Below are 24,741 nucleotides of genomic sequence, written 5' to 3'. Positions count from 1 at the left end.
ATCCTTTACTGTTAAGGAAACAAGTATTTTTTGCCAGAAGATACACTTGGAGGGGAGTGTAAAAGGAAGTGAAAATAAAATGAATTATTTTTATGTGGATACTTATATCTCAAAACTGAAGGTAATAGACGTGAACATTGGTGTTTAGAATCTCCTTTAAACATAAAGAAACATGCCCTCTTTTAATTTTTTTTTTTTTTTTGGGGGGGGGATAAGCTTAACAGCAGTGGGGTATAAAAGGAGGTGAGACCAATTGATTTTACTGTTCATAATGTATTTATAAGGAGCCTCCGTTGCTGAGGTGGCAGCGCGCTGGCCTCTCACAACTAGGTTCCGTGGTTCAAATCCCGGTCACTCCATGTGACATTCCTGCTGGACAAAACGGAGGTGGGACAGGTTTTTCTCCAGATACTCTGATTTTCCCTGTCATCATTCATTCCAGCAACACTGTCCAATATCATTTCATTTCATTTGTCATTCATTAATCATTGCCCCAGGGGAGTGTGACAGGCTTCGGCAGCCGGCACAATTCCTATTGTCGCCGCTGGATGGCGGCTTTATTCATTCCATTCCTGACCCTGTCGAATGACTGGAAACAGGCTGTAGATTTTTGATGTACTTATTCTGATCATAAACCGATCATTTTTTAACTTTCCTGGGTTCGTTTACAAGAGCCAACTTTTCCTTCGGAGAACGTTCTTAGATTACAGTAGATTCTCCTGGCATATAAATAAAAATTTAAACACATTTGAAATAAACAACAGGAATGAGATTGACCGTCCAATTGTTCACCTCTATAATAAGGTCAATAATGCACAGAAGTACAGTATGTCATTCGAATCGCCAGAAATCCTGCACACTTGCCTACGTGTGACAACGCAGATGTAATTTACAGCCAAGTAGCAGTCTTGCATCTTGCTGTGGGGTACAGAACATCTATTATAATAATAATAATAATAATAATAATAATAATGTTCTGGACCGTCGTCAAATGTGCGGACCGCGCTTGAAACAGGTCCTGGACGGGTAATGACTAAGAATGCAGTCCGGCCGCGGGTTCAGTATCGCCAAGGCACCCAAAATGACACCACGCCGGATCTCCTGAAGGATTTGGTCCATATTAAAAATGCTTATAGGAAAATATGGCAAAGATATAGGGACCCAACTGACCGGGTGGAATACCTGGACCTAGCTCGAGAAGTATGAAATCAATTGCTGGAAAGAAAGATTGAAAAATGGGAGGAAACTTGCCGTAATCTATTAGAAAACGAGTGAGATTGCAAATTTTGGCGGATTCTCTCAGAAAACGAGTCAGATTGCGAATTTCGGCAGATTTTATATAAAACAATAAGCATTCCATTATAAATTTCAGTATAATACTGTAGCGAAGCATGGGTATCTTGCTAGTATAAAGATAAAGTTGGAATTCAACAGGACAAATTGGGGCAAATATTCATTTATAGGAAGAGGAGTTAGGGATTGGAATAATTTACCAACAGAGATGTTCAATAAATTTCCAAATTCTTTGCAATCATTTAAGAAAAGATTAGGTAAACAACAGATAGGGAATCTACCACGTGGGTGACTGCCCTAAATGCAGATCAGTGGTGATTTATTGACTAAATGACATAGGTAACTGAAATCATGTCAAATGTTTCTTAGCCTCTTCCAACCCAGCTCCATACCATATGCCACCATACCAATGACTCTTTTTTGAGCCAAAGGGACAAATTAGTCTGTGGAAACTATATTAAGTATGCAAACTTGCCATATCCCCGGCAACTGGCTGAACAAAAAAAAATCCCTCGACCCACTGTTCACTTTCAGATCTCGGAATATGCCCCTGCCAAGTACGCTATTGTGAGGCTTGACATGCAGCGGGCAGTTCCCAGCCTATATAATACCTGTTTCTGGTCTGTGTGTGTGTGTGCACCTCCTGTTGTAAGTCACATGCTCTTGGTATTTGTGCTAGTTTTATGGGTTCATTCAGGGTACTCATAATGAATTAATAGTGACACACGCAATTCCTGCTGTTTTCTAGCCCGTAACCACACATCTTGTTATATTATCCCAGTTTAGGTGGAAGGACCAATAAATTTCAGAATTGTAGCAAATATGGCAGGTTTCATAAATTAGATTGCAAGGGGCGGGTGAGCCACTCAGTACAGAAACACAATAGGTCTACTTCTCATGGTCATTTTCAGTACCATACTGTTCAGTTTGCCCTGGAACACTCTGGCAGCTGCTATGACAATCCTAGGTCTAAATTTAGACTTGGTCCTCTAAGATATCAACTGATGTTGCTGTTATTGATTAGTTTTCCAACATATTCTGACTTTTTACTTCTTCTACAATCATGATAAATTAATCTGAAAACATCAACATTTTTGAGTTGAACTTGGTATTTCCAGGAGTACCAGAAAATACATTAACTAACACCAAAATCTAGGTGGGAGGGTTGTGAAATACAAGTCAGTTGTGGAATAGAAAACTATAAAACTTCTAAGCATTGAGTAAAACTGACATTCTGTATGAACAAATAGTATCTGATGGTTCAGGCCATGCACTGTTGGTACTCAAATATGTGTGAGGCTTATGTACAGACTCAAAACGTAGTGGTTAAATAAATAAAGGAATGGATTAATGAGTTCCTAATGGAAATAGATTATAAAAATTACAGCACAGGCCACTGAAGACACTGTAGTGATTACCAAGTGAGTTGGCCACCCGGTTAGGGGCGCATAGCTGTGTGCTTGCATTTGAGAGATGGTGGGTTTGAATCCTACCATCGCCAGTCCTGATTATGGTTTTCCATATTTTCACACCAGGCAAATGCTGGGGCTGTACCTTAATTAAGGCCATGGCCTAATCCTTTCCTATCCTTGCATCACTGTGTTAAACCACTAGCAAAAACAGAAAAACTGTAGTGAGTTTGGAAATTTGAAACTTTACCACTCATGTTGGGGAGTTGTCCTCAAGAGGCAGTTACTTGGGATCAAACGCCACAATAACATAAGAATTATGATCATTAATGCCATTTGTCTCAACTATCTTCCAGTGCATGAAAAGGTATCCTGCGTTGTTGATGGAGGCAGCAATCACAGGACTGATATCATTGCAATCAACTGTCTCTCAGCCTACTGATGCTGATAGGGAAAAGGAGACCTGATAGGAACCTTCTGTACCCTTTTCCTTCAATCATATAATCTAAGGCGGGTATCTTCTTTGGCACGAGGGGTACAATTCTGACATCATTTGTAAACTGGTGGCATAAATATAGATGGGACAAAAAACTCCAAGACGAAATTGTGACGAGCATTATTAAATATTCTGCCATGTTGTTTTCTGAGTCATTAGTCCATAGACTGGTTTGATGTGGCTCTCCATGCCACTCTATCTTGTGCTAAAATTTTCATTTCTATGTAAGTGCTGCATCATGCATCTACTCTAATCTGCTTGTCATATTCATACCTTGGTCTACTCCTACCATTCTTACCCCCTACATTTCCCTCAAAAACCAACCGAACAAGTCCTGGGTGTTTTACGATGTGTCCTATCATTCTATCACTTCTTCTTGTCAAATTTCTCAAAAATTGATCTCGTCTCACCAATTTGATTCAGTATCTCTTCATTCATAACTCGATCTATCCATCTCAACTTCAGCATCCTTCTGCAACACCATATTTCAAAAACTTCTTTTCTCTTTCTTTCTAAACTAGTTATTGTCCATGTTTCACTACCAAACAAAGCACGCTCCAGACGAAAGTCTTCAAAAACATCTTTCTAATACCTATATCAATGTTCGAAGTGAGCAAAATTATTTTCTTAAGAAAGGCCTTGCTTGTGCTAGTCTGCATTTTATGTCCTCCTTACTTCTGCCATCGTTAGTTATTTTATTACCGAAGTAACTATATTGATCTACTTCCTTTAAGACTTCATCTAATATTACCTGCAACACCTGACTTCGTTCAACTGCACTAAATTACTTTTGTTTTGGACTTATTTATTTTCATCTTGTACTCCTTACCCAAGACTCTGTTCATACCATTCAGCAATTTCTCCAGATCTTCTGCAGTCTCAGATAACATAACAATATTATCGGCAAATCTCAGGGTTTTGATTTGCTCTGGTTGGATTGTGATTCCTTTTCCAAATTCCTCTTTGCTTTCCTTTACTGTCTGTTCTATATAAACATTGAAAAGGAAGGGGGGGGGGGGGACACAGACTGCAGCCTTACCTCACTCCTTTCTGGATTGCTGCTTCTTTTTCAAAGCCCTTGATTCTTATCACTGCAGACTGATTTTTATAGATTGTACATAATACTTTGTTCTCGGTATCTGATTCCAATCACCTTCAGAATCTCAAATAGCTTGGTCCAATCAACATTATCGAATGCCTTCTCTAGATCTTTGAATTCCATGTATGTGGGCTTGTCCTTCTTTATTTGATCCTCTAAGATCAGAAGTAAAGTCAGGATTGCTCCACATGTTCTTACATTTCTTCTGTAAGTAAATTGATCTTCTCCCAACTCAGTTTGAACTTGTTGTCCATTCTTCTATAAATAATATGTGTTAAAATTTTGCTTACATGATATACTAAACTAATGGTGTGGTAATTTTCACACTTGTGAGCACCGGCATTTTGGGAATAGGTATAATAATATTCTGCCAAAAATCAGATGGCACTTCTCCTGTCTCATACACCTTACACACTAAACGGAATAACCTCGCCATGCTGGTTGTTCCTGAGGTAGTCAGTAATTCAGAGGGAATGTCATCAATTCCAGGTGCCTTGTTCCTATTTAGGTCTCTCAAAGGTCTTTTGAATTCTGACCTCAAAATTGGGTCTATCATTTCATCAGCATCAACAACCCCTTCTTGTTCCAGAACCAGATCATTTGCGTCCTTACCTTGATACAACTGTTAGATAAGTTCCTGCCATCTTTATGCCTTGTCTACTTTCCCTAGAAGTGGTTTTCCATCGAGCTCTTAATATTCATACACTTAGTTTTCCTTTCTCCAAAGGTTTCCTTGATTTTCCTGTATGCAGCATCTACCTTTCCTGTGACCATACAACCTTCAACATCCTTGCACTTCTCCTTCAGCCATTCTTCCTTAGCTGTCCTGCACTTTCTATTCACTTCATTCTTTAATTGCCTGTATTCTTTTCTGCCCTCTTCATTTTTGGCATTCTTGTATTTTCGTTGTTCATCGATCAGTCTAGTATTTCCTGAGTTATCCATTGATTTTTAGTTGTTCTTTCCTTTCTTCCTATCTTTTCTTCTGCAGCCCTACTGACCTCATTCTTCACAACTGTCCTTTCCTCCTCTATTGTGTTTCCTTCAGCCTTTTCATTTAGTCCATGTGCAACATGTTCTTTGAAACAATCCCTCACACTATTTTCTTTCAACTTGTCTATATTCCATCTCCTTGCACTCCTTCCTTTCTTCAATTTCTGCAACTTCAGATAGCATTTCATGACCAACAAGTTGTGATCAGACTCCATATCTGCTACTGGAAAAGTTTTGCAATCCAACACCTTGTTTCTGAATCTCTGCCTAATAATAAAGTCTATTTGATACCTTCTAGTGTCTCCAAGTCTCGTCCATGCATACAGCCATCTTTTGTGGTGTTTGAACCAAGTATTAGCAAGGACTAAATTATGATTGGTGCAGAATTTAACCAGCCGATTTCCTCTTTCATTCCTTTATCCCAATCCCAATTCTTCTATTGTATTACACTCTCTTCCTTGACCTACCGTTGCATTCCAGTCTCCCATCACAATTAGATTCTCATCAATTTTTACCTATTGTATGAAATCTTCTATCTCTTCATATATTGTTTTGATTTCTTCATCATCTGCTGAACTAGTAGGGATATAGACCTGCACTATTGTGGTGTGCATTGGTTTGGTGTCTGTCTTGACAACAATAATCCTTTCACTATGTTGGTCATAGTAGCCTACCCACTGCCCTATTTTCTTATTCATTATTAAACCAACTCCTCCATTTACCCTGTTTGATACTGTGTTGATAATTCTGCAGTCGCCTGACCAAGGATCCTGCTTTTTCTGCCAACATACTTCAATTATACCAAATACATCTAACTTTAGCCTATTCATCTCCCTTTTCAGATTCTCTAACCTACCACAATGATTCAAACTTCTAACATTCCACGGTCCGAATAGCAGAATGTCAGTATCCATCTCCCTGATTTTAGCAATATAAATACTGTAATTGAAAGTTCACTACTAATACAGCATTGCAACAAAATAATTTTCCACAATACATAAATTAATAGGCCTATAAATGCTACAATGAAATGCGATCGTAGTTCAGTCAGAAAAAAAGATAAAAGGAACAGATGAACTTACCTTCTTACAGCAAGCTTGGCAGAAGACTACACTTCCATCCGTAGTGAAATTGGGATCCCCTGTGATCCACCACTTCAGTCAGTAGGACGATGATTTTTCTTTGCAATTACATTTTTTTTACGTCACACCGACACAGATAGGTCTTTTGGTGACGATGGGATGGGAAAGGCCTAGGAGTAGGAAGGAAGGAAGTGACCGTGGCCTTAATTAAGGTATAGCTCCAGCATTTGCCTGGTGTAAAAGTGGGAAACCACGGAAAACCATCTTCAGGGCTGCCGACGGTGGGGCTCGAACCCACTATCTCTCAGATGCAAGCTCACAGCTGTGCGCCCCTAAGCGCTAACTTGTCCGGTAATTTTTCTTTGGGCATTGCCACAGACACACTTCTTCACAGTAAATCACAACATATTCTGAAGATAAAGCATATGCATACAACAGTTCACATCGAGAAGGAGGTATAAGGGATATGGATTGTGTAACGTAGTTCGATGTTGATTGGTTCTCACATATGTCTTAGAAGGTTGGAGGGGCTTCCAGGTCAAATTGTTCCTTGTTTCTCCTGATGGAAAATTCCCAAAAACTATTTCTGGTGACTTCTGAGAATTCCCATTTTTGTTCGTGGGGTAAGCAGGCCTTGAGAAATAAGAAGATAATTCTGTCGAGCACATCAGTTACAATATAATGCACTGGAAGAAAATCGGCTTTTCTAAAATAGAATCAAAAGGCATCAAATAGGCAATTATACTCCAAATAGGCACAAAGCCCTGAAATAGGGTTTTCTTTGCTAGTTGCTTTACGTCGCACCAACACAGATAGGTCTTATGGCAACGATGGGACAGGAAAGGCCTATGAATGGGAAGGAAGCAGCTGAGGCCTAAATTAAGGTACAGCCCTAGCATTTGCCTGGTGTAAAAATGGGAAATCACAGAAAACCATCTTCAGGGCTGTCGACAGTGGGGTTCAAACCCACTATCTCTCGGATGCAAGCTCACAGCTGCGGGCTTCTAACCACACGGCCAAAAAATACGCATTTATAGGCACAATAAAACAAACAAAATCTAGCTTAAAGGACCCTAAAACATATTTATATCTCAAAAGCCTACGTTTCTGAACACGGGAATAAGATAGGCAAATTCCCCGCTCTAATTATAACTCTCCATTTATTTGGTATCACTCTTTCATACAAACAATAATCAAGTATTTCAGATATATTCCAACCCATTGTCTTTAATATACCCTCAGAAATCTTATCAATCCCAACTGCTTTTCTGGCCTTCAACTTTTGTGCCTTGCCATAAGACTTATCTGTGTCGGTGCGACATAAAGCTGCTAGCAAAAAAAAAAACTTTTGTAGGTACCTTTTTGTAAATGGCTTTATTATCATAGGTAAATTTCAATAATTCACCGGTATTTGTCGCCTCCTCTATCTGGACATTGTTCTTAAATCAAACTACCTTTACATACTACTGATTGAATGCTTCTGCCTTCTGCAAGTCCTCACACATACATACACTTCCCTTGTTCATTAATGATCCCTGGAATATCATTCCTGGAACCTGTTTCTGCCTGAGTATCTATGCATATCCTTACAATGCCCCCTAAAATGTGTGTGGTTGCCTATTATGTTTGCCATCATGTTATCCTTAGCTGGCTTTTTTGTTAAATTCTATTTCCTAGTAAATTCTTTCAATCTCTCCTTTCTCCCACAACTAGGTTCCTAGCTCTATTTCTTTCTAATCTGCACCTCCTTAATCTATTTTCCTTTTATAACATAATGGGTCCTTACCATTCCTTACTAGTGATGGTTTTTATGGACATCGAGAAAGCCCACAAAAGTGTGCCTAGAAAGATAATCTGGGAATGCTTAGAACTTCCTGAATGATAGAAAAATATGCTCTATCAAAAGTGCTTAAGCTGTGTCCATGTAGGAGATGGAAGATCTGATTGGTTTGAAACCAAAAGAGAAGTCCTGCAGTGAAGTGCCTTGTCAGCACTCCTGTTCATCATTGTCATGGATTGGATCATAAAATCCATCAGAGAACATTACAAAGAGCCTAACACTCTAATATTTGCAGATGATGTTCTGATATGGGGAGAAAATGAAGCAGAAGTACAGGGGAAACTCTCTGGAATGGCAAGTTTAAAGAACATGGACTAAACATCAGTAAAATAAAAATGATTGAAATGTCTATAAAGAGGAAAGGCACAGATTCAAACATTTTCCTGGAGGGAACTCTGTTACAGTCTGTTTCTAACTTCAAATACCTTGGAAGAGTCATTTCAAAAGATAACACAGTAAACCAACAAATACTTAATAGGACTCAGCTTCTCAATTTTATTTTCAAGTGAGAAATCTACTCTGGGATGATAAAATACTCCAAAAAGCAAAATTGACCATGTTTTATACCTACTTCATTCCAATTCTCACATATCAACCTGAAACATGTACCCTACATAACAAAGCAAATAGTAAAATCCAGTCAACAAAAATGAAATTCAAGGAAGGAGAAGATTAGAAATGAAGCAAACAGAAGAACCTGTTACTGAGGCTACAGTGGTTTGGACATGTTAGGAGGATGGACAGAATGAGAACAGCAAGGAATTACTTCGAAAGGGGAGAGGCCAGTTGGGAGGCCAAGGAATCGATGGATAGACACAGTAAAATTAGAGGTCAGCAAGAAGAATACCAAATGTGAGGACATAGTGGAATAGAAACTATACTTTGACAGGAAGAAGTGGCGAGCACTTGTACACCAAACCTGGGAAACTGGAGCTGGAAAATGATGATCATGATGATGATGAAGACCGTTCCTTGCAACTTTTAAAGGTACATATCTTTTTTCATATTCCTCAGCAATTACTTTAGACCACTCTATAGGCTATGTACATTTTTAACCATTTTCCATTCATCATAATTGCTTTTTAAGAATTTCCTCATGCCTCTCTTATCAACCATATGGTATTGTGTAATAGTCCTACTTTTGTGACATTCCTATCACTATTTTGAAAAACTATGCTAAAGACAGCTTCATAATCACTTACACCATCCATCACTTCAGTTTCTCTATAGATGTCATCTGGTTCTATCAGTACCACATCTAGAATAGTTTTCCCTCTAGTTGGTTCCGTCACTTTCTGATTCAGTTGTTTTTCACATATTAATATATTCATTATTTTTGCTTTCTGTCATTCGCATTCTCTTCCCAATTAACATTTGATAGTTTAGATCATTCATTATAATAACGTTCCTTTCTGTGTCATTCCTCACATAGCTGATTATCTTATCAAAAAATTCTGCATCTGCATCATCCTCAAAACAAGTTTCCTATTAGCTTTAGAGAAATCTTACACATAGAATTTCTTGTTTCTCATCCTTAACTTTTCTTAGCTTACAAATTCTTTTCACCAGTATTAATATTCCCCCTCTTATCATTCCTAACCTGTCTCTACAATAAACACTCCAGTTCCATGAGAAACTTTCAACATCCATAATATGACTTCTCAGCCATTATTCAATTCATATTACTATATCTGGTAAATCTTATTAAATTACTTAATTCTATTCCTTTCTTTACAATACTTCTACAGTTCAGCACTAACAATTTTATGTCATCCTTACTTAACTTCCTGCTTCCTATACTGTCATCACCGCTCCCTAGTCCACCCCATTTCCCTTAATGTACCTCCCTATAATTCTTCTAAATAAACTCTGTAACTTATATGTACCATTGTGGTTCAAGTTAAGGCCATCTGAATGTAGATCTCTATATTTTACCCATCCATTAGGATTTAAAAATCTCACTCCCAATTTTCCACATTCCCATTTCATAGTGTCATTTAAATCCCTAATCACCCTCCAATCAGAATCCATCCTTCACAGTATCCCACTGATCAGTGGCGGTGCGTTCTACATGTTCAGTGGTTCAGTGAACCCCCTAGAAATAGATAAATCTATGTAAAATGGTTTATTACAGCCTATTCCTTTAATAAGCTCTGTATATCCTCGCGCGTAGCGGTATTTTTGACATCAACACTCTGTGGCTGTTCGGAACCGGCAAAGAGGTTCAATTTCAGGACTGCGGGAGTGGGGCCGTGAGACGTAAGGAGGGTGCACAAGCCGAGGGGCTGTGAGGAGCAGGGAAAACATAGCCCAGGAATCGCTGGTGACTGGACCAGCGATAGACAAGAGTTACATCGAACAGTTCCGAAATTAGCCGAAGCACTGTCAGAGAGCGCAGTTAAAGTTTGCCATATGTGGTAGGTTTTAGAGGGGTTTTGGTTTGATGATTTTGCAACTCTGATGTAATTAACCACATTGAGCCAGAATATTTTGGTAACTACGTTTTGTATAGCATCAATAGGTGTACGTAGCCTAAATTTATGTCATTAATGAAACATTTCATTAGTAAGTGGTGATGGTGATTATTGTTTTAAGAGGAAGTACAACTAGGCAACCATCCTCTATATAACACTAATCATAGAGAACAAATGGAAGGGATCCTACACTTCAAAAATGAAGGTGTCGGCCAAAGAAAGACAAAGGCCACGAACGGTGTGAAAACGAAACCCTCCCTGGGCCTTGAGTGCTCTAATACCGTTGAGGTCGGAAAAGAATAAGATTTGATCAAAGGAGGTTGGACAGGATAGCTGAAAGTGAGAGGCCTGGTGCAACTAAGTGGAAGCAATGCCAGGACTCAGCTAAGGGCCCCATGGTCGCCAACCCACACTCCCAAATTGAGAGCCCCTGGAGCTTTTCATTAGTAATACGTGTTGTATGAAAAGTAAGCAGCAAAATACGTCAATGCATAAACAACAGTAGTCTGCCTAACACGTTCTTGAAGAAGTTATTTGTACGCAAGCAACGTCTCCAAAATCAGAAGAAATTGTATCAGCTTTAAGTAATTGCACCTCATATTCTCTGTCTTTCATCTTCATTGTTTTGGGAACTTCTTCGAGCTGTAGCCGTTTCCCTTCAAAGGAAAGTCTCGTTTCTAATCAAGCAATGTCATTATTTTACATCTATGTAAACATCAAGTAACAATAAATCTCAACATGTTATTTTCGACAGCAGTGCACCCCCACACGCTTTATCTATGCGCCACCACTGCCACTGATAACTATCTCTGCTTCCTTAAACTTGTTTCATGCCACCGTGACCAGGTCCCACACATCCCCAACTATGTTATACCCATTCCCGCTTGCCTTACGTTGTTGATACTAACGTGGAAAATTACCACCTTCTCCTTACCCTCGTCCTTCCCTTTTTTTTTCCCTGAAGATATGCCTTAATCTAATTCCTGGATAACACTATACCCTGGTTCCCTTTTCTACTACATACTTTCCCCACATGCCTAACCATTGAATCACCCTCCTTATTAGATCCCCTCCTCTTATGGTCTCCCTTAACTTCAGTGGCTCATGGAGACTCTACTTCCTCCTCTCACTACCCTGTTCCCCCTTCCCCTTCCTATCCTCTGCTCTACCACTTCCTGTAACACTTCCCTGATCTCCATCTTCCCTCTGCTGATATAGCTGCAGTGACTCATACTGATTCCTCATCAATACCTCACCGATTGCTCTCCTGGCCCCACTGCCTGTCCTTGGCCTTTTAAGCATTAGCCCATCTGTCTTCCACAACTTCTCCCCTTCCTTCCCCTCTCTCCTCCCTACTTACCATATCCTGTACATTGATTGAAGGAGACCTATCTTCATTTCTCGCCTCTGTTACAAGTCTAATTATCTCCCTCAAACTCGCTAAGTAGGGCAGTGAGTGTAAAATTCTGTTGGCTATGAACTCTGTTCCGTGGAGAGAGGAGGGGAAATAGGGAGTAAGTGGAGTGTTGTGGGCAATGACTCTCTTCATTGGAGATGGGAGGGAGATGTTGCTTCTTCATGATATAATGTACTTTTGTATATTAGGGAGTAAATGTAACTTAATGATTTTGATGAAATAAAAGTATGGATCTGAATTAAAGAGTATTTTGGAAGACATTATTTTTAGTGATAAATAATAACAAAATAAAAATATTGATTGGTGAATAATGGTGCATAAATTCAGTGAATTTACTAGAGATATGAACATCCTAACCGGGATTGCCAGACATCCCGGATTTTACGGGACAGTACCGTATTCATGGTAAATGTCCCGTGTCCAAGACAGTTCCTATCTGGGATGGCAATTGTCTCATATTTTGAACCTTGAGAGAAATACGCCAGTGTTTCCACCTCTAAGTATGAAGAGCTTTTTCTTCTTTTTTTCAAAGAGGATAGATTTCTTCACTCCTTTGTTTCTTAATCTGGTGTGAGATCGTAGATTTTTAAAATTGTTTTTTATTTTATTGTTTGCAGTTCTTGGGTTATCCATTCTGGTGAATAAGACACATAATAGTGGATGGTTACCTGAGGTAGTCCGAGTCCATCACATGTTCATGTGAAATTGTCAGCTGTGAGAAATATGTTCTGTTGACTTGATTAGGTCTGAGCTGTTCATTTCTGTAAAATTTTCCTCAGTGTCATGCAGAGGTATTATACAAAATTGCTAAGAATGACAAAAATACTGTTAACAGCACTTCAGAGAAATGAAAATATATTCAAATTGAAAGAACTGGTATGAATAATTAAATAAACTTAAGTTTGTTTCCTATTTGTTTTACATTGTATCAACTGAGGCAGGTCTTACGGTGACAATGGGATAAAAAAGGGCTAGGATTGGAAGCGACCATGGCCTTAAAACAGGCTGCAGCATTTTCCCGGTGTAAAATGTGAAATCAGGGAAAACCATCTTTAGCTCTGCCGACAGTGGGGTTCGAACCCATTGTCTCCCGAATACAAGCTCATAGCTACATGACCCAAACCGCATGGCCAACTTGCTCGGTACTGTAGTTGCAATCTGTGTATGAATGTTAAGGCATGCATTAATAAACTGCACCTATGATGTCAACATAAAATCAGTGTATCACTTTGAACGAAGTTTATAACGTGTAGAATTAGAGTCCGTTGATTTCCTCGACCGCACATCTGTCCCGTATTTTTATTTCAGATATCTGACACTCCGATCCTAACCTGCATTCCAGACATTTAAGTCAGAGTAGCCTCCTTTATGATTCATTAAGCACTTATGCAAAAAGTGTAAAATGTTGTTCAGAAGTTAATTAAGTAAGTGCAAAGAGGGGAGGATTTCTGAAATATGTATGATCTTTGACGTTGGTTTCATTAACTATTTTTTGCAATATAAATTTCAATCGCTTCTTTAGTATTCAAAGAATGGCTTTTATTTTCGGTGTTTAAATTTTTTAGATCTGTGTTGATGTCTGTGAAATGGTGCATATTGTCATATATGTGCTCTCCGAAGGCTGAATTGCGAATGTATCTGATCGCATTTTTGTGTTCTTTGTATTTTGTGTGGAAATTACGTATTGTTTGGCCTGTATATGTAGGAATAAAATAAGCTTCTTGATACTTGAGTTCAAAAACTTCTGACTTGAAGAAAAGGTCTTTTTTGTTTAGGTTGCATTTGCTGATGTGTCTTTGCAGTGTGTTGTTCACTCTAAAGGCTACTTTAAGACATTAAAAAAAAATAGCTATTTTATGTGTTCTTGTTCACGCAGTTGAGGACATGTATATTTCTCTTTTATGTGTGGCTTTTTCTGGTGTTTTTCTTTGTTTATTTAATAGTTTATCTACTGTGTCTGGAGGGTGGCAATTTTCTTTCATGATTTTTTTATTATTTTTATTTCTTCATTGAAATCTATTGTGCTCATTAGTATGGAAATTGCTCTGTGTTTCATTGTATTCATCCTGCTACTTTGCATATGGGTGGTTGAATTTATTGTCAACAGTGTGTGATATCTGAGTGGGTTTTCTGTATATTTTATATGACAGGTTATCATTATTCGTACTGATTGCGATGTCTAAAATTTTATTTTTCTGTTAGTTTCTGGTTCCATTTTGAATTTGATTGACTTGTCTAAGGAATTCAGTGTGTTCAATAACTGTTGTGAGTTTATGATGTCTTTATCATATAATCATCTGCAAATCTGCTCCAGTGTAAGATTCCTTTAGAATGCTGGTTGGTTAAATAATCGTTTTCAAAGTTGTTTAGGAAACTATTCACAATTATTCCTGATAATGGTGAGCCCATGGTTAGCCCTTCTCTTTGACAATAGATTTTTGTTGTTGAATGTAAAACTGTTTTGGTTTAAGGTTGTTTTAAGATCAGTTATTTTGTTTATTTCTTGAAGTAATGATTTCTATAATTTTAATTGAATCTTTTACTGGTGCATTAGCGTACATGTTGGTGATTTCAAAGGATATCATTCTTTAGCCCTCTGTTATTTTTAGTTTATTTTGTTCTTTGATTACTTCTAGATTGCTTTTAATCGACCTGTTTTCTTTGAGTGAGACTTTTTCTTTTAAAATTTGGTTAAGTAGCTTGCTTACATTCTAACTCGGCGCATCTTTGAAGTAGGTAGAGAAGTTAGCTCATTGGGCCCGAGCCACGGAACCATTCCATGCTTCGTCTTGGTGGACCACATGCCAGACCACGGAACCATTCGATTGTAAATGAGTTAATATGAGAAGGGCAGCTGATTCAGAAATTGGTGGAACCAACTAGAGGGAAGAATATTTTGGATGTGGTGCTGGTAAAACTAGATGAGCTCTATAGAGAAACCGAGAGAAATGATAAACCGGATCATCAACAAAGTCAAAAACCAACCGAAAACCAAGCTAACCAGAATCACCAAAGATAAAAAAGAATATGCACTGTTTACTTACAACAATAACCATATACATCCCATAACAAATATCTTCAAAAAACAAGGTCTAAAAATAGCATACAAAACTACACGCAATAACACCAACATACTATACAATTCCAAATCAGTTAATAACATAAATAAATACAATCACTCAGGAGTCTATCGCCTCAAATGCAACGACTGCCGAGCCAGCTATATAGGGCTTACTGATAGGAGTTTTTTAATACGATATAATGCACATGTAAATGCCGTCAAACACAGACACTTCTCAGCTATGGGTCAGCACATTGACGATCAAAAACACAATTTCACGGACATTAATAGTGACATGCAAATCCTCCTCCCCTCCAACCCCACTCCCGTTACTAACACTCCACCCATCCCCCCAAACCTCCCCTCTACCGTCGCCAACTACAATCTCAGAGCAACATGCATCAGATCTCAACAGGCAGCTACACAGAGTGCACGGTTCCAACACCTAACATAAGTGAAACGACATACGATTTACTATTACACTTTCATACCACACCATTTTCACACTCTTTATTTCTACTTCCAGATACTTTGTTTTCACAACATATATGCTTCTACGATACAATCAACGTGCACCCTACCAGGACGCATAACATTCAACGCGTTCTTACAAATGTCACCAACTCAACATATTACGGCACACGAAAAGAAGAACATGCTCCATCAATATATTCAAGACTCTTAATAGCTCTAACAACAGTAGCTGCCTAAAATATCGCCAGACATTACAACCAAATATTACCTGAATTGCAAGCAGATTATACAAATACTTATCTAACCGCAATTTTGTATATAGTTATATATTTTTACGGACCCATTATATCGGAACATTATAACTAATCAAATACTGTTGTGAAAACCTCGTTAACCCCATTTTACCCCAAACAATGTATATATAGCACCACATATTAATAACGTTAATGCAATGTATTTTTAACAAGGTATATATATACCACTGTTTTAGTTATGTGTCCAATTTAACAAGATTATCCAATACCTATGCTCAACAAAACAAATAGTTTTTTAAAAGTTTAACCCTATTCCAAGACATAAAATAAGAATAATAGGCTTTATAAACTGATACTTTAGTATTTAAGATATATGCCAACAAGGTATTGCATACTAATATTTTAATCACAAGTGTCCAAACCAATAATTCTACATTTTCATATGACTGATCAATAATCAATTAATGTAATTTAAGAACCAATTTTTAATGTATATTACTGAAATTACTACTATTAATTTACACAAATGTATGTATATCTCATTCCACATTGTACAACCCAAATTAGATAGTGATAACATGAAAAATAGCATGTAATTTCATGGATGATGTATATTAGCTAACTACTTACCTTGACACTGTATGCTGGGAAACTTAGGATTGACACATACAATAGCTCAAATGTACCAAGACATACATACCAACATTTATGATCAGTTCGATTTAATTTAAGTTTCAATCATTATATGTGATGTTTTTGTAAAATATATCTTTTATGCATGTCAACTGAAGATGACCCCCTAGGGTTCGAAACCGCTCTTGACCATATTTACTAGCTGAATGTGAATAAATTTTGTATTGATAAGGTGGTGACTTATATTTATATTGTTTTTTGTAAAGTAATATCTATCAATACGGAAATGAAACTTATAAACAACAAAAGAGTAGTGTTACAAAAATGTTGCAAAGTTTGGGCTGGGAAGACTTGGGAGAAAGGAGACGAGCTGCTCGACTAAATGGTATGTATTACATGTGATAACATTCATTTTTGGGTCTGTATGGAAAATATTTGTATTAAATAACACTTGTATGTTTTAATATTCATCCACCTATTCAATACAATACAATTTTTAAAAAATTAGGACATTGTCCTTATTAAAATGTCCTAATTTTTAAAAAAATGTATTGTATTGAATAGGTGGATGTATATTAAAACATACAAGTGTTATTTAATATAAATGGTATATTCCGAGCTGTCAGTGGAGAGATGGCGTGGGCGGACAACAGTAGACGAATATGTTTGAGTGATCTTTAAAAGTAGGAAAGATCATAATATGAAGATAAAGTTGGAATTCAAGAGGACAAATTGGGGCAAATATTCATTTATAGGTAGGGGAGTTAGGGATTGGAATAATTTACCAAGGGAGATGTTCAATAAATTTCCAATTTCTTTGCGATTATTTAAGAAAAGGCTAGGAAAACAACAGACAGGGAATCTACCACCTGGGTGACTGCCCTAAATACAGATCAGGACCGACCGACCGATATGGCATAATTCAACTTTTCCTCAAGAGATGGCAGAGTGAGTTGCATTTGTGATTTGTTCAGAGACTCTTCCTCTCCAATGTTAAATGCTCTTTGCTAATATATATCGATAGTGTGCTTAGTAATATTAGTTTGAAGTGGGCTATCTCTAGACTTTGAGATTCGCTTGCAAACAAGATGGCTGCCAGTAAAAAACTGAAATTTATCGATATATAACCCCTTTTAGAAAGTAGTGATGATTAGGTATGTCATTTTTTCAGTGAAATTAGTAGTAATATTAGTAATGGTGTGAGCAGTGCTCCTGAAGATCAAATAGATGTGGAAATCGAAGAGAAAGTGCAAGGAGAAGACTGAAAGTAATTTATTTTCATGTATATTCAAATCTTTAATGGTCTTGTAATTAAGAAATTTCTCATGATATGAAGCGACACTATAGTTCCTCCAAAATAATTCCAGCTTCAGTACATTTTCAATCCAACAAATATGCAGGGCTCAATGGGTTAACCACATGCCAACTCCCTGCCTGAAGTTACCAAGTAGTCTTCTGTCAGGGTTACCATACCGTAACTGAGATTGCCCTGTTTTAAGACACCAGGTATTCACCTTCACACTTCTGCTAAGAAGTAGGAGTTGCTGGTTGCATAAGTAGGTAAGCCTACCAACACCAACATTTACCAATGTTTATCAGACACACCAACTTGGCAGTAGTGTCTCCACTAAGAATCATTAACCACCTGATACATATATATATCATAAGGGGAATAAAACCATAAAGATAAACATTGCTGAAAAGATGAGAGAGAAGTCCACCAACAGCTTGAAGCATGAGTTAGAAGATAGAATGAAGAAAAAGTACCAAAATAAACTACAGTATGGTATTACAAATGAAAGGAAAGAAAGACCAAGAAAGGCATGATTATGATGAATGGAAATTTGTGGAGAGAGTAAATGGGTAAGGAAACATATTTGCTGTGACCAGGCTGTACCTGGATGAGGAGATACGGTGATAATGATGATGATGATGATGATGATGATGATGATGATGATGAAGATGATGATGATAATGATGGCAATGAAAAGTCATACGATTGGCATTATATTCTCTCAAACCCACAATCTTTGTGTTTTATTGTCCTTTAATCCAAATTATCCTAAGATCCTTCCAAAAGGATCAGTACTATTTTAAAGGTAAATTTGTTTTCTTGGGACTTATTTCCTGATTTTTGGGAGCATTTAATGTTTAAATATTTAAAAAATCTGTTTGTCTTACAATGTAATAGTCATTAGTCTGTTGTGTCAGCTGCATGAAAAAATACAGCTGTGAATTTTTATAGTGCTAACTACAGTAATTCAGGATTATTTGTGTTTGAGTAGAACTATGTTATGGAGATGTACTTATGCAACCCAACTCATGTGTACTCAGAATATGTTAGCTGTATGTATGTATGTATGTATGTACACTAGTGTCTAAAAGTTAAGCATAATCACTAAATGAGCCCATACTACATGATAGGAATGTCAAACGGATTGCTGAACAAACGGAAGCTGAATCACACACCATATGTCACACAACTTGTCCAAAAAATCAGTGTCAGAAAGGTTCTAATAGCTAAGGTACACCTTTGACAACAACTAACAAAACTTGGCACCGAGCTTGATAGCTGCAGTCGCTTAAGTACGGCCAGTACCCAGTATTTGGGAGATAGTGGGTTCGAACTCACTATCAGCAGTCCTGAAGATGGTTTTCCATGGTTTCCCATTTTCACACAAGGAAAATGCTGGGGCTGTACCTTAATTAAGGCCACGGCTGCTTCCTTCCCACTCCTAGCCCCTTCCTGTCCCTTCGTCGCCATAAGAACGATCTGTGTTGGTGCGACATAAAGCAACTTGTAAAAAAAACTTGGCAATGTCTTCCACAACAAAATATGCTGTTAATAGGGTGTGTGGTTACCCGTAATAGCTACACATGCTTTACAGCTATGTGGCATGCTCTCTATCAGATGGTCCAAGAGCTCTTGTGGCAGTCGATCCCATTCCTCTGAAAGGGCAATGCGAAGGTCTTGGAGGGTCCTTGGTGGAGGCTGATGGGATGCAGTTCACCTCCCCAATGCATCCCACGCATGTTCTATAGGATTCAGATCCGCAGACCTCGCTGGCCAGTCCATGTGATGAATGTCTTCCCCAGCCAGAAATTCATCCACCAGATCAGCGCGGTGCAGTCGGGCATTATCATCCAATAAGAGGAAGTCTGGACCAATCACACCTCTGAAAAGTCGAATGTGTGGTCTTAGTACCTCATCCCTGTATCTCCGAGCGTTAACAGTGTTCTTTGGACCACCCATAAAGATGTGCAGGTCCGTATGGCCATTCAACATGATCCTGCCCCACATCATGACGCCACCACCACCACCACCACCACCACCACCACCACCATACTGGTCCCGTTCCACGATGTTTCTGTGGTTGAATCGGCTACCTGGTTTTCTCCAGATTAATGTGCGATGGGAATCATTCTGCAAACTGAAGCGGGATTCATCTGTGAAGAGCACATGCCTCCATTCATTCATGGTCCAGTTTCGATGTTGACGGCTCCACAGTAAATGGGCCCGTCTCTGTGCTGAAGTGAGCGGGACGCACACCGCTGCACATCGGGCAAACAGCCCTGCTGTTCTGAGCCTCCGGTACACAGTTTGCTGGGAAACAACAACCCCTGAGATGGCTGCAAACTCCGCCGACTATTGTCTTGCAGGTGCACTCTGATTTCGTCGGGCAGTTAAGACCAGATATCGGTCCTACTGTGGGGTGGTTACCCTTGGTCGACCTGGTACTGGCCAATGACTAACATCTCCTGTGTCTTGAAATCGTCTCCAAAGCCTGGAAATGACACTTTGTGGCACATTCAAGGATACAGTGACTTCGGTCTGTGTCTGGCCTGCTTCCAGGCGGCCAAGTATTCTACCCTGCAAAACAGGTTCAAATAGCATCATCGTGCCATTATGTTGTCATGTTCACCACGAGGCTACACTCTGCACACTATAACAGGGCAACCAAGATGAAGGGAATATGGGGTGCAGGCACTGAATGTGTTACCTTGCGGTTACGCCGCTAGTCAAAGCAGGGAACACTTCTTTCCTATACAGAGTGAACACGTAAGGTTGGTAGGTGCATATGTCGTACGATTTGCGGTCTATTTCCTGTTGCCCTGCTTACTTGTAACTTATGCTTAACTTTTGTGTGTGTGTGTGTGTGTGTGTGTGTGTGTGTGTGTGTGTGTGTGTGTGTGTGTGTGTGTGTGTGTGTGTGTGTGTGTGTGTGTGTGTGTGTGTGTGTGTGTGTGTGTGTGTGTGTGTGTGTGTGTGTGTGTGTGTGTGTGTGTGTGTGTGTGTGTGTGTGTGTGTGTGTGTGTGTGTGTGTGTGTGTGTGTGTGTGTGTGTGTGTGTGTGTGTGTGTGTGTGTGTGTGTGTGTGTGTGTGTGTGTGTGTGTGTGTGTGTGTGTGTGTGTGTGTGTGTGTGTGTGTGTGTGTGTGTGTGTGTGTGTGTGTGTGTGTGTGTGTGTGTGTGTGTGTGTGTGTGTGTGTGTGTGTGTGTGTGTGTGTGTGTGTGTGTGTGTGTGTGTGTGTGTGTGTGTGTGTGTGTGTGTGTGTGTGTGTGTGTGTGTGTGTGTGTGTGTGTGTGTGTGTGTGTGTGTGTGTGTGTGTGTGTGTGTGAACTAACATTAGTAAAATGCATTGTGAGTAAGTATGAAGATTGTGATTTGGATTGTTTCAGATCGTTCCATGGCCTTCTAGATTGGTTACTTTACTTAACATATGCAATGCAAGCACGCTATGCTGGTGCATGCCTGAGTCAACAGCTAATGAGCAACCACCGCCTGACTTCACTGCCCAGAGATGCTCTCAGAAATTGTTCGTCGATATTACAGACAGCCTCCGACTCATACCTCACGGCATCAGCCTCCTTTAGTTGTCGCTACCCAGATGGACAAGCATTTCTCAGTGAACGTTACAATCGAGAAGAAGGAGAAGAGATGCTGGACTTCAATTTAAATTTGGGGATTACATTTGCCTTTGCAGCTGGGCTTACTCTTGTCAACTGTTTGTTGTACCTTGTACCACTGCCATCATTTGTAAAGGCCAAGTTCCGAGAATAATATTGTTAATAATATTGTTAATTATATCTGTATTTTTCCTTATTTTTCCTGGTACTCTTTCCCACCAGTTATCAATGCTAATATAATTTCTCAAAATAAACTTTCAACATATGAGGTTGTTTTCAGTACATACCAAAGTGATGTTAAGTACAAAATAAAAATGGTCAATCGGGCACCAGTGGGGAAAAAAGGGGGCCAGGTATACGGCTAACCACTGCATCCCACTTAACATCTCTTCAATATGTACTACTATATATGTACTGAACACGACCTAATATGTTAAAACTTTATTTTTAGGACAATGCAGTGTGAAAATTAAATATTCATAGTATAATTTGTGTATGTTCCTTCTGGAAGTCAACAACATGGAACTGTAACATTTAAAAACCCTCAAATGCCACTGACCTCAATTATAGAATTGGACCTGCTATCTTGGTAACAGAAAGAGAATAACTGACTGATTGCACCCTTGTAATCCTAAATAGATTATGCCTCAGTTTTGTATAGTCATCGTCACCATACCCCACTTTTTAACAGTGTGTGGAATTCAGTGACTTAAGAGTAAAGGTTGAATTATTAGAATAATCTTGAAAGCTGCTTCACCAAGGCAATAAAGGTGTGCAATGTCCACCCGGGAGGATATGAATAGATTCCCTGTCCGGAAGTCAAAAAATTTAAAAACAAGCCTTTTCTGGAGAATCATATGGGTCTGGTGCCTACTCAGTCTATACCAGAAATGAGTACCAGGTTTAATTTCTGGGAGAAAAGGGGGCCACATATAAGGCTAACCACGCAGCCCACTTAGTGCCAAGGTAAGGAAAATGGAAGGTTTTACTTTCCACTTCTCCAAGTACCTTTGTGGTCAGTGGTGGCAGTGTTGGTGTTTTAAGAGGAAGTACAACTGGCCCCTCTCTTTACCACTAATCAGAAGGAAAATGGAAGAGGTCTAATACTTCGAAGAATGAAGATACTGACAAAAGAAAGGGAAGGGCCACAAAGGTCATGAAAATGAAAGACTCCCTACACCTCGCAAACCTAATACCGTTGGGTTTGGAAGAAAACAAGAGTTGACATTGAGAGCTTGGATAAGTGAGATGAAACTGAGGAGCCTGGCATAAGTAAGTGGAAGCAATTTCAAACTTGGCTAGAGCCCCATGGTCACCAACCCATTCTCTTAAGTTGAGAGACCCTCTTATGGCAGGCAGGGTGATATTGTGAATGTATTCTACTGCCCCCACCTACAGGGGCTCATAGTTTTTACAAAGATGGTTTTGCTTAACATGTTTAAAACGATAGCAAGAAATTTACTGCTTGTCCTATTTCTTTTCAGGAGAGAGACATTCTTTTCATATTTTCTACATAATCAACCGTTATAAAAAAAAATCAAAGGAAAATATAGTGACTTAACTAAGCAAAGACAAAAATATCACACATATTATAGATCAGAATCAAAAGAAATGGTTTAATGTTACATCTTAGTTAATCAAAGAGAACTAAGAAAAATGATTTTATCAACTGGCAAGTACCCTGGAGAGGATATGTAGAATACTTAAGGCAGAAGAAGGAAAGGTTAGGGATGGAAGAAAAGTGAAGTCATCCAATATTTAGATGTAGGCTATGTGTGTCCTGAACAAGGGAATAAATTGGTGTACAATCCACCTATGGACAGAAATTAAACAGTCTTTACAACAAAACAAAAACAAAATGAATATTCATACATGTTGAAACACTGTCCTCAATCACACACAGTTTGACAATCAGTACTTTGAATTCATTCCTTGGGCATTTATAACTGCTTGAAGCCTTTGTGGCATGGAGCTTACAAGGTTTGATGTGTTTTAGGCATCAATTTTTGACCATTCCTTCTTCAGTTGATCAATGAAATCTTCTTTTGACGAGCATGTCCGTTTCCTTAATTTCTGCTCCAACAATGCCCACAGATTTTCTATGGGACTGAGGTCTAAGGATTGTGGAGGTGTTGGAAGTTGCTTGTGAACATTATACAGCAGCCGTTCTTTAGTTATACAACCCGTATACTTCAGATCATTGTCTTGTTGAAAAACAAACGAGTCCTCAAGATTTAATTTTGGAGCACTGTCCAGCAAATTATCATGGAGTATGTTCACATATGCTCTGGCAGGCATATTACTCTTAACAACAGCCAGTTCTCCCACTCCAGCATAGCTCATGCATTCCCACACCATGACATGACCTCTGCCATGCTTGACAGTTGGTACAATGTTCTTATGGTCAAATTCTTGATATAGTTTATGGCACACATTCCTTTGCCCATCAGATCCAAAAGGGTTAAACTTGCTCTCATCCAAGAAAACAACATTTTTTTAAGTATTCCATGGGTTTGTCAAGATATGCACGAGCAAACTCCAGTCTTTTCACCTATTGCACTGATTAATGAATGTTTTCTTTCTTGCCACTCTGCCTTTTAAGCCAGCTTCGTGAAGGTAATTCCTTTTGGTTTGAGGTGCTATTTCCTTGTCTGGTGCTGTTGCGACATCTTCAGCAAGCATTCGGGTGTTCATACCCGAGTTCTTGCACGCTTGTTGTACTACATAACGCGACTCTCGGTCTGTTACAGCTGTAGGATGTTCAGACCTTCGCACATTCGCCGTATATCTTATTCGTTTGTATTTGTTCACAATATACTGGACAGTAGCAAGCAAAAGGTTCAGTTTTTAGCAATGTTTCAGTAACTAAGTCCCTCTTGATATAAGGAAACTTCTTTCTTTCACAACTGTCTTGAACTCACACGATCGACGTCCCATTCCTGTACACCCGTAGTTCTAGGCACTAAAACTCACTGTTAAACTGGATACTCGATGAATGATTTGCTTTGAGCTGTCAGTCAGCGACGTTTACATGCCATACAGACTGTGATCTGATTGTATGAAAACATTTTTTGTGTGCCATTAAACAATACTTTGCCATAAACGAGGGAAGATAGCATGTACACCGACTTCACATCACAATTAATTACATCAAACTGCGGTGCATCTGTAGTGTTAGTATAAATTATTTACTGTTAATTCCCGTTTGTGTACTGTTTGAAACCATGAATGTACGATGCTTATTTTATCCACTGTATGTTGCATTTCATTTAGTGGACAAATAACTATGTTATCACATGAATGAAAATA

General features: G+C 38.7%; 1 protein-coding gene across 1 annotated transcript in view; it reads left to right on the top strand.

Moving 5' to 3' along the window:
• Nucleotides 1-21,606, top strand: part of LOC136876950 (ATP-binding cassette sub-family G member 5) — a 143,606-nt gene extending 122,000 nt beyond the window's left edge. The window contains exon 10 of the mRNA XM_067150722.2: nucleotides 21,205-21,606. Within this exon, the coding sequence (XP_067006823.1) occupies nucleotides 21,205-21,586 (382 nt within the window). The 3' untranslated portion in view covers nucleotides 21,587-21,606. The remainder of the gene's footprint in view (nucleotides 1-21,204) is intronic.
• Nucleotides 21,607-24,741: the final 3,135 nt, after the last annotated feature.

Source organism: Anabrus simplex, chromosome 1, assembly GCF_040414725.1.
Source record: "Anabrus simplex isolate iqAnaSimp1 chromosome 1, ASM4041472v1, whole genome shotgun sequence".
NCBI lineage: Eukaryota > Metazoa > Arthropoda > Insecta > Orthoptera > Tettigoniidae > Anabrus > Anabrus simplex.
This window is presented reverse-complemented; position numbering and strand designations above follow the sequence as displayed.